Source organism: Oculina patagonica, chromosome 12 (genome assembly GCF_052425735.1).
Source record: "Oculina patagonica isolate OP01 chromosome 12, crgOcupat, whole genome shotgun sequence".
NCBI lineage: Eukaryota > Metazoa > Cnidaria > Anthozoa > Scleractinia > Oculinidae > Oculina > Oculina patagonica.
The window spans coordinates 21,814,143-21,831,499 of NC_135769.1; the positions used below are offsets into that span (position 1 = coordinate 21,814,143).

Below are 17,357 nucleotides of genomic sequence, written 5' to 3' on the forward strand. Positions count from 1 at the left end.
GGATAAGAGAAACAAAGAAAAAATGAAATGCTATTTTTTAGCTTTAGACATGTTTCGATGGATCTTTCATCGTCGTCACAGTTTCCAATTAACAAACGAACTGTATTAACATTGTACGAATTCAAAATATTAAGTCAATCAATCAATCAATCAATCAATCAATCAATCAATCAATCAATCAATCAATCAATCAATCAATCAATCAATCAATCAATCAATCAATAAAGCAGTCAATCAGTCAGTCAATTAGTAATCAATCAATCCATCAATCAATCAATTAATCAATCAATCAATCCGTCAGTCAGTCAATCAGTCAATTAGACATCACCCAATTAATCAATCAATCAATCAATCAATCAATCGACAGACCGATCAATCAGATGACTGATTATTCAGTTAGATGGTCGTTGTGTTGGTCAGTCGTTTAGTCAAGGATGCAGACATTTAAACAAACACGCAGCAGATCAGCAGCAATATTCCTGTGGCGAAATCCGGAGGAATCTTTAACTTTAAGGGTCTTTTTCAGTTCTTGAAAGACCTGCCAAAGGTCCTTAAATATTACTGTCTTTCAAGGATCCTTAAAGGATCTTAGGACGATCAAAAAAGACCCTTGATATGATGACAACAAAGATCGCAGCTTCGCAAAGATGTTAGCAAATACTATTTAAAACAAAATAATCTTTGCAAGGATACTTCAAAGAGCCTTAAGTATTTAATGAAGATTTTACCCCGATCATATATTAAATTCTTGGCAGGATATTTGCATGACGATCCTTGAGGATCTTTGCAAGAATCGTTCCGGGAAATTTTGCAGGATTGTTGCAAAATACAAATAATTTGCGCAGGGTACTGGAAGAACCTTACAGATCTTTGAGCATTATAAGATTATCAAAGGTCGAAGTGGATGTCTTTTAAGATCATTGAAATATTTCGCTATGGTGAGTCAAACATGAACTGGTACCTACCCTTTTTGATTTTTTCTTATTTGCGCCTTTCTTGCCTTTCTTTTGTTCCTGAATATTGGTGTTAATGCTTTTTAGAATATCTCGCACTTCTTTATCATCAGGGTAGCGTTCTAAAACTACCGAAATGGAAGAAAAAAAGTGAATGTAAATAATTTTCAGTAATGTATTTTAGTCATGATCAAAAGAGGAAATGTGTTGTATGGTCGTTCGTATTCACGGGCTTCAAAATCCTCATTTAAGCTGGGGTGCAGGTTGAGTGATTTTTATTTGTCTTGCTGCAGCTCAGACCTACTTACCAAGAAGCATTTTGGTGTGTTAAAATTTTGGCTATGTAAAGTGACATTTCTACGGAAATTATGTTTTAAAAGGACATTCAGTTTTACCGAAATCGGGTGCTTAAATATCCATTTTAAATGAGATTTTTTTGATGAAGAGTTCATTCCATCCAACATTTATATAGCTTTTTCACCTTTGTTTACCTTTTCTTTAAAAAACACATTTTAAAAATTACGATTGCGGACTCTTCTAAATGTGTGATCTCATCTTAGTGTTATATAACATAATATTTATCTTGATTACTGCTATTAGTTATTCGGTTTCGTCCGGCGGCTGACTCGTCCCAAGTCGTCCTTTCAGTCCGTCCTGACACGCGCTCACCTCTTCTTTTTCTTCTTTGTATTAATCTATTAAACTTGTTCGTATTCAACTGTACGGGACTTTTAGGCGCCTTTGTAACACTTAAGAAAATCTGTACCTTTCGTGCAATTGTCCTTTGCTTCTTCAAACTCACCCTAATAAAGAAAGGGAAGTTCAAAGTAACTCGAAAATCATATTGCAACCGTACGTCAGTAATTTATAAACAGAACATTCATAAATAGCTACCTTGAAACTTACCAATTTAACATGGCATTTGGCTTGATAAACATGAGCATCGCGAACGAAATTAACTTCACAAACAAGGCGAACAACTTCAATGAAAAATTCAGAGGCTTCTTTAAAACATTCTTCTGTAAAAAAGTTAATGCCATTGGACATAAGATTATCTCGTAGCTCGTCGGCAAGGGTTGGGTCCTGCAAAACAAATTAATAAACAATATTATTATACATTGGTGTCCCCAGCTTGATTTTGATTGGCTATAAGCACGCAGCTAATTCTTGCTTGCTGTTTCTCTTACGTCATACCTACAGAGATTAGATTTTACATATGTAGAAGTGACGTCATACCTGACAGACAATAGTTTTATGCAATACCAGGCATGTGACGAAAGGTTGTAAGCTTATAAACGTATATTTTGTGCGCGTCTCTTGTCTCGTCGACAAGGGCCAGCTCAAGTGATTTGTGTCATATTGAGAATTGAGTATTGTATTCGGTTTTCGATTATAGCGCCCTCCTTCCAATAAGGCCTTAGTTTCCGAATAAGCGCCCCAGCCTTCGGCTTCGGCAGAATATAGAAACTTTGCTTGATAAATAAGCGCTCACCTCATTCAATAATTGTTAATTATCGTTCATTTTTTCTTCCTTCGCATTGGCCAATAAGCGCCACCACGTGATCTGCAAAGCAACCGCATTCTAATAAGTGCCCCTACTCGTGCGCAATAGGTTAACTGTGATCTTGCTGCACATAATATTCAGCTCATGCGTGGTATATATTTACTTCTGAGAAAAATGAACAACTCATTTTCCAGGGATGGAGACTGAGCGTTTAAGATTTTCTTATGAGCACGTAATAGGGTTCTCAAGATACCAGTGAGATGACGATCAAGGACGGCTTTCCGGAAATTAAATAATCGCCCTTCCCGGAATAAGCGCCCTATACTCGAACTACAGCTCACGTCCTTGCCGTCGTGGTGTCGTACGACGACGAGCGCCCTTGGCTGTTGTATTGAGATATGTACGAGTATTTTCGTCTTGCTTATAATTTGATTATACTGTAATCGTTTCTATTAAAAACAGTTAATGTTTTTAAACACGAAGCAGGGGACATGTCGCTGAAAAGAAGATTTTTTTTTAGTGAAATACTTCTTCTGCTCGGCATTTAAGGGCTTACATGTATTTGTGACCTCTTTTACTTTTCGTATGAGATAACCAAGGTTTGAGCTAGCATTTCTTTATTTGGGAAAGTTGTAGGGTCAAAGACGCTGTAGGTAATCAAGAACGCTTTGTTTACACTTAAATGCCGAAGAACCAAAGCAAAACATACCTCTCGGAAAACAAGTTTCAAGTTCTCCCTTAGTCTGCCAACGTGTGCTTTCGCTTCCTAAAATATGACAGAGGAGGACTGCTAAGTATAGGTAACGGAAGCTGCAGCAAGTTGATAACGTTCTTAAATGATAAATCATGACAAATCATGATGATAAATAATCAATCTTGTGCCGTTAGAATTTGAAATGGCAGTATAAGTATATCCGTGTATATGTCTCACGGCGCGGACTTCAACAACTCTTCTAAAGCTTCGTTCGCTACAAATTCAATAACCGAAGTACCTGTACGACAACTTTCTTTGTAAAGCAACTAAATGACTAGTTAGGCCAGGATTTCTCCCATGCCAAATTATATTGGTTCTCTTAAATATTTCAAGTCGTTTACCACGCTAATCATTTCTAACCAACAATAAATAGAATAACAAGTCGCCCGAGAAGACTAGCTTGCTGAATCCAAAATATAGGGAAAGATGTCACCTTACTCTTTAAGGCGAAACACACAGACAATTTCCCTGTCAGTTAAAGTGAAACTGAGCATATTTCCGTCCTTAACTGAAGAGCGCGTTAGAGCTCGATCGCACTGGTTGTCTTGATCGATCAAGTATTGTATGGAAAAACTGTTAGTATTTTCTTGGTAAAAATCTTATTAAGATAGATAAGTGAGTGAACCAGTGACATATCTGTAGGTTTGTAAATCTACCAATAAAAAAGTTGTTTATTAAAAAAAAGACAAAACATTGTGTATTATTGACCAAAATTACCTTAAAATCAATTGTCTTTAGGAGTACTGCCATTTGAAAAGCACCTCGAATATCACCAATTTGCTCAAGAGTAACTATCTTGAGCAAAATGGCACCACAAATTCCATCTTGGAAACCTATTTCTTGGCTGAGATTGAAGGCTGTAGACAGGACCAAGAACAACAGTATTATCATATACAACAACACTTATCAACATTGACATCAAAGTCAACAAAATATTTTTTTCTAAAATGGAAGTTGGCTCTGAACCTTTTCAATAAGTTTCTGCCAAAACGTTCTAGAAAGGATTAATAACTTCTAAAAACTTTTGACAAAATCGAACTGACATATATGACATGCATAAATCCAATATGACGTGATGGCACAGTGGCCATCTGGAATTAGCAGAGTGCTTTTGGCCAATCGAAATTAAGATAGCATAAGCATTGTATAAAAAAAATTATACTTTCTAAAATGCATAGCGTTAACAGAAACACACTGAATGTACCAACCTTTTGTACAGTCTCGTACGGAGTTTTCTCGATGGCCCTGTGTAGATAAAACAGATAAAATAAGTTTGCATGCATTGTAAAAAGCTCAACATTAATTAATTGATTGATATATTTTTCTAAAAATGTGGAGATTAGAAATTGTGCGGCTGCTATTCTTTATGAAGTAAACAAAATATATAGCTGTAACGTAACTGCTTGCAGGATGTTTCAAAAGTTTGGAAAATAATGTTGCGCGAAATTTTGTAGCATGCGGCCACGTCATTGGTAGCTGTTGCGTGCAAAGCTGCAGCGTTTGCATGGGCCTTTATCCTATATCAATATATAATTATAAATGTAAAGAGGGAGAAGACCCAGTCTTTTTGTGTCTCAACGTACAATGACAAAGATCATATAGCTCGCCATTTTACTCCCTTTAACGTCACCTGGCATTTCCGTTGGCAACTATCTTTCGTTCAGTCTCTCAACACATGCATCGATGGTACAGCCAATCGCATTTACCTTTTCGCAATGTTTACGAACATTTGAAACACCCAGGGGTGCATTAATAGAACACCCTCAAGCGGCATTGGTACTGTATTTACCGGCCGTATTTTCCTCTACTGTATCTTTGTATATACGCGTCAAGCAAAACTTTAATAAATCAAAATTTTATTGTCCCTTATAATCAACTGATGAATATTGTTTGTGCGTTGTCAAGCAGAAGTGAAGAGATTAATAAAACAATAAAATTAATAACGGTATACATGTTGTTGAATTTGCAGCTCACTGAACAACAACTGAACAACCTTTTATTCTACATCGACGGACGGTTACATTTTGATCACAGAAAAAACAACCTACCTAAATGCAATTTGAACCAAAAACAATTGTCTAAATAACTAAGGAAATAACAAACTATATGGCCAATGATTGGCTGAATGGCTGACGTATTCCCCTGAACATGATAACAATTTAAATAACAACCGTCAAAAAAAAAATTCTTCACATTACAACAACACGTGTATCGATGTCTTCTTGTACTAATTCTTCGAAGTAACAAAAAAATCTATAGTATAATGATCATAATGATATTTCAAACTCGAAACTAATTAACCTCTTTTTGTACTTTTAAAAGATCAAGAAAATTTCAATGGTCAATATTTCCAACATGCTTATCTTTAAGACCCTTACCAGAATAAAGAAACACTGTGCTCTCCTGAGTAGAGCATTTACTCTCAGTTGACAAGCGGACGTGGAGCTGTGGTCCAGTATGTTCAAGGCTATACTGAAATCTTGTATGGCATTTCCAAAATCTCTGTTTTGAAGCTCTAAATCTCCTTTTATAAAGAAATGCAAACCTGGATTCTAAAAAGGCCAACAGAAAATGAAATCAGTAAAGCGAACTTGCTATCAAAATTTTGGTAAGATTTCAAGAGGCTGAAACACACACGCCTACATCATTGGGAACTATGGCACCATTTTTTTCACCATTGGAATAAATAATAACTTGTGGTTATTGTTAGTTTTAAAGAATCGACCAGTTTAGTTTTTGGAATTTTAATGCCGTTCGAGGGAAAAACAACAGTGATGGTTTCATTCGTAGAACAGTACTCCACAAATGACAGAAACCCATTTGAAGGAGGACTACTGATAGAAGGAAATATTTATGGTAAAACATATTCAGTTCACTTTGCTTTGATTTTTTTGTATCTTGTTAAGAAGAGTTAACATCATTTCTCAGTTTCCTGTTTGTTTTTGAAGACCCTGTTGCTTAGCATAAAAATGGTACAAAGTAGAATAAGACTTACCGCCTCAACAATCTGTCCTGCATCATCCTGATTTCTAGAAGTAGCAAGCAAACAAACAGCAAACAATGCGAGGACCCATGCAACTACGTGAACAACCAAACTCTGTTGCTTTGAGTTGTTGTTTACTTCATAAACAAGTTTCAATGCTTTAGACACGGCTTGTATTCTAGCATTTTGTTTTGTGCAGGGTGAGCCATCGCCATGGATTGTACAGATTTAGCTAAACTATATTCAAGGACACATAATTAATTTTTAACATCTGCCAGTCCGCCTAAAACAAGCATCGATGCTAACATTACAGTCATTACCCAGTCTAGTGCACTATTCATAGTTTAACAATCACTGTTTGACCAAAGCAATATGAAGGAGCATTTTACTTGTAGTTAGTCGTTCATGAATCAGGGCTTTGCCTTCCATTAGACTTAGCAATGAAAGCAAGTAGTCTAATTATAACTTCTTTTGCAAACATTGAGAATGTTGTTTGAAATGTCACAAACTTTTCAAAAGCCATTCACATTTCCAAGACTTTTCAGCGACTTTGGCAAATTCATAGTTTTGCAAATGCCAAGTTCAAGGGCTTTTCAAGACTGCAGGAACCATGTGTTCAACATATAGTCATGGTAGTAAAGCTAGCGTTCTAAGGAAGGTATATGTAAACTCGTACAGAGCCACAAGTAAAGGGACTGAAAAAAGTTAGCAACATTGTATGATCCTTTTCAGTTTAAATATAACAACGTTTCTTATGCTGGTAAGGATTCGAAACCAATTAAATGATCGATGAGGTTAGCAAATAAAAAAAATTGTAAAACACCAAAATGATAAAAAGGAAGATTGATATCGGTGGAGAGACGTGTCTTAGCAACAAAACAAGAGGAACAATAAAAAAGCAGCTTACCTGTCCCTTCTTTGCGAGGTGGATTTGCGTCTCTTTTTACCATGAGGCATGGTGTCGATTCACGTAAAGTTACCCAGACAATCTGTGGTAGACATTGCACGAAGTATTTCAATGACTGCCAAGTTTTGGTTTTCATATATCAAACCTCAAATTGGTATAAGTTTTCTTCATAACGAATTTAAGAAGTGCAAGAATTAGTTTGATTGTTTAGTGCATGAAATGCTAGTAATCAGAGAATTGTCACCATCTCAAAATGTCCAATCAGACTCAATCCGAGCCAAACTATTTGCGTGACATTGCATATTTTATTATGTTAATCTTTAGCTAACTTTTTCTGACAGTTTATTCTTTTCATTTTTGTTAACTTGATAATGGAGTCATGACGACTCCGAAACGTCGTTCGTTATTATCGTTTATTTTTACTTGCCTATGTATATCAAAACCCTTGCTTATAACGAATTGAAGACCTCATAAAATTCCCCGGATTTCTGCTTTTACCGGTTTGATTTAATTTCTGACCTCTTGCTTTTGTTTGTAGCTATTTCAGATACGACTGAAATGAACTGTTGTAAGACATGGAGAAAGAAATAACTATGCTCACTTTTCGTGTGACAAATCGAACTTCTGGTGGGACTGGTCTCTGGTCTGGTTTCTGTTACGTGCGTAATGACTCAATAAGTTCTATTACAATCAGTCAAGCATGATTTGGATTTTTTTGTATAACCCATCACTCATCTCAATTTGAAGGAAAAAAGTGAATCAGTTTCTAATTAAATGCGTTTGTATGGATTTTTAGAAACAGGAATGACAGTCTTGATCGAAATTGCGTTTACAGTATATGTTTATATGAAATCAGGAACAAAAAGTTATATAGAGGCATTCCTTCATTTTAATTCTATTGGAGAGTGCTAAGGTCCAATATAGACAGATCCTGCATTGTCTAAATTTCAAGATTTGTTGCCAAACAAGTCGAAGCATATAGTACATGTACATTGAACATTGTATAATTATATGAAATGTGTCATCTTTGGGATTTGCGCTCACACGTATTGTATTTATTTTTCAATTTTTTGTTCAGAGATGTTAAGCGTATATACTGACCTTTTTGAATATCGATATTAATGGCAATGGTTAATGAAAACGCTACGAACTCGCCCGGCCGATCATTGCGTCCGTCAACTATCGCCGGTGTTGAAGTTCAAAAAAATCGCGCCTGTTTCGCGCTTAGACATGTAAGCTACTTTGAAGGCGTGATTCGTTTAAAGATACACTAGGCATGTAAATACGTCGATTCTTCTCAGCTGGGGGTGTACTTCGCTTAGGCTCGCATTTTACTTTGCTTCATTTTCTACCATCCCGCATGACACTGGTAAAACTAGACTTTTTCTGAAGTTTTCTTTTCGTTTTCGCTATAGCCGGTAATAAATATTTCTTCATGAGGAACAGGTTGCATAACAATTGAATTATTGTCTTTAAATGACGGTTTTAAGACATCATTTCCTCATGGACGTCAATTTAATTTGCAATAGACCACTTGTATACGCAATAAACTCTACATTATTTGTTCGTATTTTTCTCAAGCAATAAAAGGGAACGATTCGAAGGTAGATGGCCTTTTTGCAATTGCTATTGATTATCAGGAGACAAAATTATGTGTAAGAACGTATCTTTGTATCACTCGATCCTCGAATTAGAATTTTCTTACGAAATATCTATTTGGCTATGACTCACCTGAAAGTCGTTAGATTTCACTAACCCTTTGCAAGATGCCACCTAAATAACTGGAATGATTAAGGATTCTATATTTTTCATAGAGTTCTGAAACATCCACAGGAAAAGTTCCGTGTAAAAAAATTAAAGCTTTCTCAGAAAATTGAAAGTGTTTACTTTCTCGGAAAACTAGTACTAATTCATTATGTATTTTGTTTGCTAATCCGCTGACTGAGTAGCGCACGCTCATAAAGGAACCTCACTGAGGAAGTGAGAGACTGGGTTCGTGGCCAAAAAGTAAAAAAAAAATATGAATAAATAAATGATTAACAAATAATATAGTTAAGAAAAATATAAAACAATAAGAAGTATAAATGATTGTCAAAAAGGAAAAGCAAACCTCCCTATCCATTGCTTAAAATGATAAAATGTTTAATTTTATTATTTTATGCAAATGTCCGGTTTTTAGAAATTCACTGAATTAATCAAATAATCATTTCGCGGAAAGCCATAGGATACCCAGAATCGCCACATGACTACGTCATAAGGTTTTGAACTGGGACATATATATAAAAAATTGCACGACATTTTAACTGAATAGCAAAATTCTTTTCTACTGCTCCCAATTATAGCATAGTCTTACACTCTTAACAACCGAAAATTACATTTCTCTCATAATTCTATTTTTAAGAAAAGTAGTAACAGTGTTGTGACGTTTCACACGTCTAAAAAGAACTTCTTTAATCATCATTGTTATTTTCTTGCTGCTGGTTCTACGAAAATTTAAAAATATATCTTTTTATATTGTGGTTTCTTGGAATTCACTAACAAAAAAAATCTGCAAGTTAAACATTTCTCAGAAAGTCAGAATCACATGACTATGCGTATTAAACTGGATTCGTAACACAACGAAGAATTCGAACTTTAACCAACCCAGGACAGAAAAAAAAAAGAAGAAAATAATACAAATCATTTACTGAATTTGTCGAAAGAACAAACAGAACTGTTTCTACTGCTGAAAGTCACATCACATTTTCTGTCTCAATAATTCGTGCGCGAACGTCACGTCAGGTTTCTCGGAATTACTCGCGTGACTGAAATCTAAGGCTTTCGATTTTTCTCGGAAACCATAGGATTACCCATAAAGTAAGATTCGTACAAAGAATGAAATAAACTATAAATAACCATGCGTCAGATGGAGAAATTATGTTGACATGATTTTTTTTAAAGTGACCGTATTTTTTTTAAATCACCGGCGTGACACTTTCAAATCATTCACATTATTGTCTCGTCACGCTCATGCAACTTATTAAGTCACGGGAACCCTTACCGAGTTCATACTTGTTCATTCATTCTTTCTGGCTTAAAATAATCCGTTGCCTACAAAACGAATTATACACCGCTGACGCTTATCCTGGAATAGTTTTAGTGTTCTAGTCCTGATTTGAGCACTAGGTCCGCGAACATTGTTCATTCGTGGACTTAATTTTGTCTACAGACTACACCTGGGACTAAAACACTGGCAGAAGTGACATGGAATTGAGTGGAAATATTATGTTGGCTCAGTAGGTACTTACCTCGAAAGATGAAATTATTAAGACTTGGCTTCTTCCATGATTTACTACGAGTGTACACGTGCTTGCTAGTGCCGTCACTGAAATCTCTACGAACAAATTGTGTGACCACCTGCCGCTCGTTTGCAATCTTTGTTTTGACAGTCCTTCTCGACAAGTTACCGAAAACACTAGGAGGCAATACGACGGGCATTTCCACAAGTCGAAACATAACGGAACGATATACTGCTTTCCTTGACTTTTTGCGTGTACGAGAAAATTTTTGCAGGAATAAACAGGGAGATATTTGCAATTCAAATTGGCACAACAAGAAATGAACCAAGCGCGATCATGTTGGGGCGTCGGTAAAACGCCGACTCGGGGTCGGGGTCGGGGTCAAATTTTTTTTTTAAAAATTCACTGATTCAGAAAAAAAAATTACAAAGATTATATTAGCGTGTGGGGCATTTCGACAAAAAGCATTTCCTTTTACAAATTCGCCACAAATCTTGATCCTTATAAGTTCAAAAGTATAAGAGAAGAATTTCAGTTAAGGACTAACAGGCGAGAGGTGAAATTTAACTTTTACATACAGTTTAGCGGTAAGATGTTGTTGTCTAATTCTCTGTAATCGAATAATTTACACCTGCTTTCAATGTTACGTGCATAGCTTTCGACAGCATCTTTCAACGTGCTGTTTGAAATGAGCCAAACAAAACCGATGGATACCGTTGTTGGTTTCACCCACAAGGTCAAAAGGCCATGCTGGTGATTGGTGGATTTCGATCCGTTTTGTTTGTTTTAACAAACCGCTAAACCAAACACTGAAAGCGGGTGTAATACTTCCTCGTCAGCATAACCTCAACGGAACCACCTTATGATTCATAAGAACTCAAAAAAATAGATTTTGTTTTGAGATGCTCTTTGGTTTTCTGTCCCACTGAAACAAATTATAGATATAAACAGAGATTTCAAGGGAAACTCGCGTAGACGTTGTCTCGCAAATATTCTAAATCTGTTTACTTTAAACATGCGCGGCAGATTTTTTTAGTAGAATTTGGTGGGCATAAACTGTTTCAGGTGTAAATTAAATTGTATATGTTTTTGAGTAATGAAAATTAAAGCTGCCTTTCATATCAAAAGAAGTATTTTCAAAGAAGTAGAGCGGTTTGCTTTGACAGAGAAACTCGCACGTCGGGCAGTTTGTTGTAACATGTTTTAGTCAGGAAAATTCCTCAACAATCGAAATATACAGCCAGCTTTTTAAAATTTTGCACAAACGTGAATTGCTTCATTTGTGAACTGGATCGAATTTGAACAGCAAGCGAAGATTTTATGGTGTGTTTAGTAAGCGGGAGCGATGAAAGCCGGGCAGGCTACACATTACCATTATTTTGCGTCGAAAACGATGTGTACATACATTTTAATACTAAGATCAATTTTAATTAAAATGTCTTTCCGCATTTCGGTCACGCAAATTAGAGAGATGGCTAGATACCTCCACTTATATTTTAAACAATAACAGAATGTAGAAACTTAAAGATTGCGAGACATGTTAATGCAAGCTTCGCTTTCTCAACAAAACAATTCTGCCTCCTTATAAATATTTTTTTGGATGAGAAAGGCGGTTTTATTTTAACGATATAAACCTGAATTAATTTTCTCTTGCTACACAGACGTATGTACAATTTAATTTAAACCTGAAAAAGTTCATGCTATGTTAGCGAGTAGCTAGCGCTCAGAAAGTAGTCGGCAGCCAATTCTATCGGCCAAAATAGACAATTTCACCTGTCTCAGTGCTAGACGACAAATTTCTTCTTTTATACTTTTGAACTTATAACGATCAAGATTTGTGGCGAATTTGTGAAGGAAATACTTTTTTTTGACTCGAAATGCCCCGCACGCTAATATAATCTTTGTATTTTTTTTTCTGAATCAGTGAATTAAAAAAAAAAATTGACCCCGACCCCGACCCCGACCCCGACCCCGACTTCGGCCCCGACCCCGAGTCGGCGTTTTACCGACACCCATCATGTTGTTTATCAATAAATGTTTCTTTTTCTCGCCGTTTTGACTGACGTGCTGGCCGGGCCTCCAATGTAAATATTTGATTTCTAACATATACACACTTTAAAAGCCTCTTTCTCCTGATAGGTACCTATTTTTTTCTTTTTTTTCCTTTTTTTTTTACAGAACCTGTTGCGCGTATAATTTCTTATCGGAGAAATTACAACTTTTGAGCAATAGGGCCGATACCCGCATTCATCAGTATATTCCAAGAGGTATCATTTTCGATGAATTGACAAAACCCAACACTTTGATAACAACGGATTTTATTCTTCAGATTTCCCACTTTACTTTTTCACTTATGTCGAGGAATGTTTCAGCAAACTTAAAAAAAATGATCACACACACTCAAGGCCATAATGTCTGCGTAGAAGTCGCGTAAGTTATTTAAATATCTTTTTTGCGAATACAATTTATTTAAATGATTAATTTTAAAAGGTAAATATCAAAAACTGCAAAAAATTTGCATTACAAGCGTACGATTCCACCGGGAGTCAGCTAAAATTAATTTTACCATTTTGGTGAATAGCTAGGTTATATAATTATTTACACTTGAAATGCCTATAAAATGATTTTTTTTTAACTTTCCGTATGAAAATTTTATCATCTTGATACGAATTGAAAACATTAACACAAAAAATTCAAAAAAGACGTTTGAGAGTCATACTTCACGTCTGTTTCCTCCCGTAACACTCAACGATCTCAGGACTAAGAGTTACAGTTCAAAAAATGATTAAAGAAAAACATGTATTAAACACATCACAATCACCGCTCATGTATCTATATAGCTTATAATTAAGGGAGTACCTCCACCCACCTCTAGGGTGATCTATAAGGTATGGTGAAGTATGAAATGGCAATTTAGTTTAAATTTTTAAATCCGAGGCCAGCCCGCACTTTCCACAAAGCATGATTTGTTTTGGTAATGCTGGATGAGATAGCTCCACATTTCACAAACTTCGAGCAAATTCTTGTTGCCTGTAATAGAAAAAAATAAAAAAATATAAAAAACAAACAAAAAAACAACAACACAGGGTGTCATTTGCAAGAGTGTCATTTGTGTCAAAAGTCATATGTACTAAAACACATACGCACTTTACTATCAAAATCACTAGAGTGGTAAAATGTTTTCGCTAAATTTCGTCCGGCGCTGCGTCAATCTACTAGATCACGTGAACTAAAAACTTTTGTCACGTTTACACTATTTAAAGCTACACAACTTTCGGATACTTTCTGCTGCAATTAAGCTGAATACATCTCGTGTGTTTTTTCGACCCTTTAAGTTCAATTCTGACTCGATAGTACCATAATTGTTCATACAAATTTTGGGAAACGATGTTTACATGGCCATGGAGCGACTTAAAAATCACATCATCGGTGACAAGGCGCTCGCAAACACGAACCAAATTTTTTTCGAACTGCTCCGAATCCAAATTTCTATAACGGCATTTTTACTACTCTAGCGGTTTTGATAGTAACTTTTCTTACCAATAATACACAGTCCTCGCTTTGCTCTGGTCAGAGCTACATTGATTTGATGCTCATCAGTCACGAACCCCAGGTTCTGTCTCAGCCATCCGCCGTCAGGCTCGTGATCTATCTGCGAGTTTGGTAACGACCGGACAAGGGATATGATCACAAAATCGCATTCACTGCCTGCGGGGGAAATAGTTTATGGTCAATAGTCTCCTTTTGGATTTTAGTTTTTTTGTTGGTGTCTGGCCAAGGTCGGGTCCTACACCAGAAGCACGTCATATTAGTTAATGGTGTTTGTTCTAATGGACAATGATCATATTCGTATTTGTGGACTATGAGCTACACAGTCAAGCTACGGGCTATATAAAGTTATAAGCAACAAGCTATAAGCTGTACATGTAAGCCATTACGGATTTGTTTGTCAAGCCCACTGATACGCGAAGATATTTGTCACCTGAGTCGTGCCATCCAGGTCATACTTTTAACAGTGTGGTTTATTCCCAAGGCATACGCCTTAGACGTATCATCTCCAACAATGACAAGCTTCTGATCAGATTAGACGACCTGGCTGATGCTTTTGTTATCAGTGGTTACAACAGAGGGTCGGTTAAACGTATTCTTAACAAGATAGCCTCCAAATCCCGGGTTCTGTCGTATAACATGAGAAATCAAGAGAACAAAAACATAGTACCTTGGGTTATTAAATATGGCCCGGGTGCTAAGCAAACCAGGGAATTTGTTCTACAGGGCTCCAAGATCTTGGACAAATCACCCATTTGGAGGGATTTAGGAGCTCGTGTTATGATTTGTACTAGTCCAGTCCCTGAACTCTCTCTTCCGCGCGCCTTTAATAGGGGCTGAACCCAGGCGCGCGAAGAGAGAGTCCAGGATAACTTGCATGCGCATGCTCAGAACGAACCAATCAGAAGCGAGGAGTGTGGGGTCACTTGCTTGGGACGCGCGCGCTAGGTTAAAACTGGCTCGCTCAAGCCTGACCATTTTGGCCTGAAATAGGGTGTGCACTCTCATTCTTTTTAAATATCTTTGTTATTTACCTCTTGCGAAGTGCGATTTAGTTAACATCGGTAATTTGAAGCCCTTCTGAAAAGGCGACCCAAACTGTTGCGTGTGCGCTCTGGTCCGAAATAGGGAAGCGAATTTTGGGTTAGGTCTCGCCCACGGCGCGAGGTGAAAAGCGCGAGGAGGCGGAGCAAGGGGTGATGGGAAGGGAGAAGAGGAAGAAAAGCTTTCTCCCTTCTCATCTCCCCTTGCTCTCTCATCTAACGCCGTGCACTGTATGACGACTGGGGACTGGGAACAAAGTAGGCTAAACGCCCATGCACAATGCTAATGACAGAGTTTCCTTATCCATATTCATCACCAATTTTACTGTCACCATGGTGACATACATGTAGCCATAGCCTAGCGTGGCTAGGCTATTTTCGCCGATAGCGTAAAATAGCTCACATGTCGCTTTTTCTTCAAAATTTGTTTGTGAAATAAACTTTTCCGGTGACTCTTTCATAAAGTAACTATTTTATAAAACGTCACGGCCTACCTTGGCTTTTGACAATGGAAATAACTGGTACATTGGACAAATTCCGATTTGCGAGATCTTCTCGAATTATGTGACACTGGGCTCGGTAAGGAGATAGAACGACAATTTGATCCATCCTCACTCCACAAGTGTTGACTAGCTTGTCAACCACTTCAACCTGAAATGAAAATCTGAATCAGTGTATGTTATAGGTATAGTATTCAATTTGGCTTACTCTACGGGACCGTAAGCCGAGTCCAATCTGACAGTCAGAGGAATTTTTGAATTCACAGTAATGAAGTAAACATGTAATTTTATTGATTAATTTTCGATTGAGTTTGATAGTGGTAAAATTAATAAACGGCGCGCGCGGCTGCATTTGCAGGCCACCCCATGCAGGGATGTCATAAAAAGAGATAAAGGCTAAGAAAAGAACACATAACACCCGACACAAAACAATTCTGGTTGACAGCAATCTTTTGGGTGTCTATCATTTTTTTTATAATTACATTTAATGAAGATGAACTGCACGACCGAGCATGGGACAAAGAAAAAGAGCCCCGACGGGACGACCCAGGCCCCCAACGGGGGGCCCCGAGCACGAGAGACGGAGGGGCCAACAGGGAAAGGCGCGCCGCAACGAGGACAGAAGCGAACATCAAGGTAGAAAAGATGGAAAGCCGGAAAAAATGAAGAGAACGTCAACAGACCGAGCATGGACAAAGAAAAATTTGAGTCCCCGACGGGAATCGAACCCATCAACCTAGTAAAATGGCCCAGCTCACAACGAGTCTCTCGTAGCTCAGTTGGTTAGAGCGCCCAACCGGTATTTGGGAGGCCATGGGTTCGATTCCCGTCGGGGACTCAGAATTTTTCTTTGTCCCATGCTCGAGTCACGTTGAACAGTTCATCTTCATTATTTATTACCGAGCTTAAAATTTACCATCTTTATTATTTACTACAAACTTGATGAATTCGACATTGCTGATCCTAGCAGTATGCAGGACGCGTGTCACTTATCAACCTAGTAAAATGGCCCAGCTCACAACGAGTCTCTCGTAGCTCAGTTGGTTAGAGCGCCCAACCGGTATTTGGGAGGCCATGGGTTCGATTCCCGTCGGGGACTCAAAATTTTTCTTTGTCCCATGCTCGAGTCATGTTGAACAGTTCATCTTCATTATTTATTACCGAGCTTAAAATTTACCATCTTTAATTACATTTTAATAACCAATATTTAGGTTTCTCATTTCAGTTCAAACTCACTGTGCCCCAATCCTTTCCCCTTGTTCATGAACATCTCAAATGTCCAACACATTAAAAATTCCTAAACGATTATGAACCTTTCCACTTCATGTAGACACCTGTGACGAATTTTTGGGTTGCATAAAATCTTAAAATTAATGAGAGAATAGGGCTAAAACGCATGAGAACACAAATATGGCACTGGACATCTATATGTCCCTTTAACTCACCACTTTGTCTTTTTCCTTCACGTTACTCTTGGATCGTTGATTGCCTTCCTCTGTTGTCACAACCAGCTCTTCCTCCTCTCCAACCACATTACAAAACACGAGAGGAACATAATCTCTGTCTGTATGGGAAGGCCAGAAATGTATAAATTTTCTTCGGTGTCGAGTTCCTCTGTCCCGATTAATAACCGACTCTGGCGTGACCAATCTGCCTTGGTAAAAGTGCCTGGAGGGAAATTCACAAATATCCGGATGCTGAAATGAAGATAAAATTGTGTGTGAAATTCAACGGAACATGCAAAGCTGCCGAAAAGTCTGAACTCTTTGGCTCCAAACAGATATAAACAGGCATCTGGTACCCATCAACCGATGCTACGATACCATCGCCGAAAGGTGGAGTTGGTTCAATTAAAGATCCCCGTGTGTGTGCTGTCGATCGTTTGA

The 17,357-nt window shown here is 37.4% G+C and overlaps 2 protein-coding genes and 2 non-coding genes across 5 annotated transcripts in view; 2 read left to right on the top strand and 2 right to left on the bottom strand.

Moving 5' to 3' along the window:
• LOC144633652 (3'-5' exoribonuclease HELZ2-like) overlaps window positions 1-8,979 on the bottom strand; it is a 38,909-nt gene extending 29,930 nt beyond the window's left edge. The window contains 10 exon segments of the mRNA XM_078492495.1: window positions 966-1,081; window positions 1,720-1,756; window positions 1,860-2,036; window positions 3,167-3,223; window positions 3,929-4,068; window positions 4,420-4,456; window positions 5,590-5,763; window positions 6,207-6,240; window positions 7,102-7,183; window positions 8,833-8,979. Of these exon segments, the coding sequence (XP_078348621.1) occupies window positions 966-1,081; window positions 1,720-1,756; window positions 1,860-2,036; window positions 3,167-3,223; window positions 3,929-4,068; window positions 4,420-4,456; window positions 5,590-5,763; window positions 6,207-6,240; window positions 7,102-7,151 (822 nt within the window). The 5' untranslated portion in view covers window positions 7,152-7,183; window positions 8,833-8,979.
• Window positions 8,980-12,680: 3,701 nt separating this feature from the next.
• Window positions 12,681-17,357, bottom strand: part of LOC144632756 (3'-5' exoribonuclease HELZ2-like) — a 42,395-nt gene continuing 37,718 nt past the window's right edge. For both annotated transcript variants that reach the window (XM_078491476.1, XM_078491477.1), the window contains exons 34-37: window positions 16,917-17,168; window positions 15,466-15,622; window positions 13,920-14,087; window positions 12,681-13,409 (exon numbers count right to left, since the gene is read on the bottom strand). In XM_078491476.1, coding sequence (XP_078347602.1) covers window positions 13,306-13,409; window positions 13,920-14,087; window positions 15,466-15,622; window positions 16,917-17,168 — 681 coding nt within the window. In that variant the 3' untranslated portion in view covers window positions 12,681-13,305. The remainder of the gene's footprint in view (window positions 13,410-13,919; window positions 14,088-15,465; window positions 15,623-16,916; window positions 17,169-17,357) is intronic.
• Trnat-ggu (transfer RNA threonine (anticodon GGU)) lies at window positions 16,235-16,309 on the top strand. Its single transcript has one exon. It is a non-coding gene; the product is annotated as a tRNA-Thr (tRNA).
• On the top strand, window positions 16,496-16,570 carry Trnat-ggu (transfer RNA threonine (anticodon GGU)). The gene has a single exon. It is a non-coding gene; the product is annotated as a tRNA-Thr (tRNA).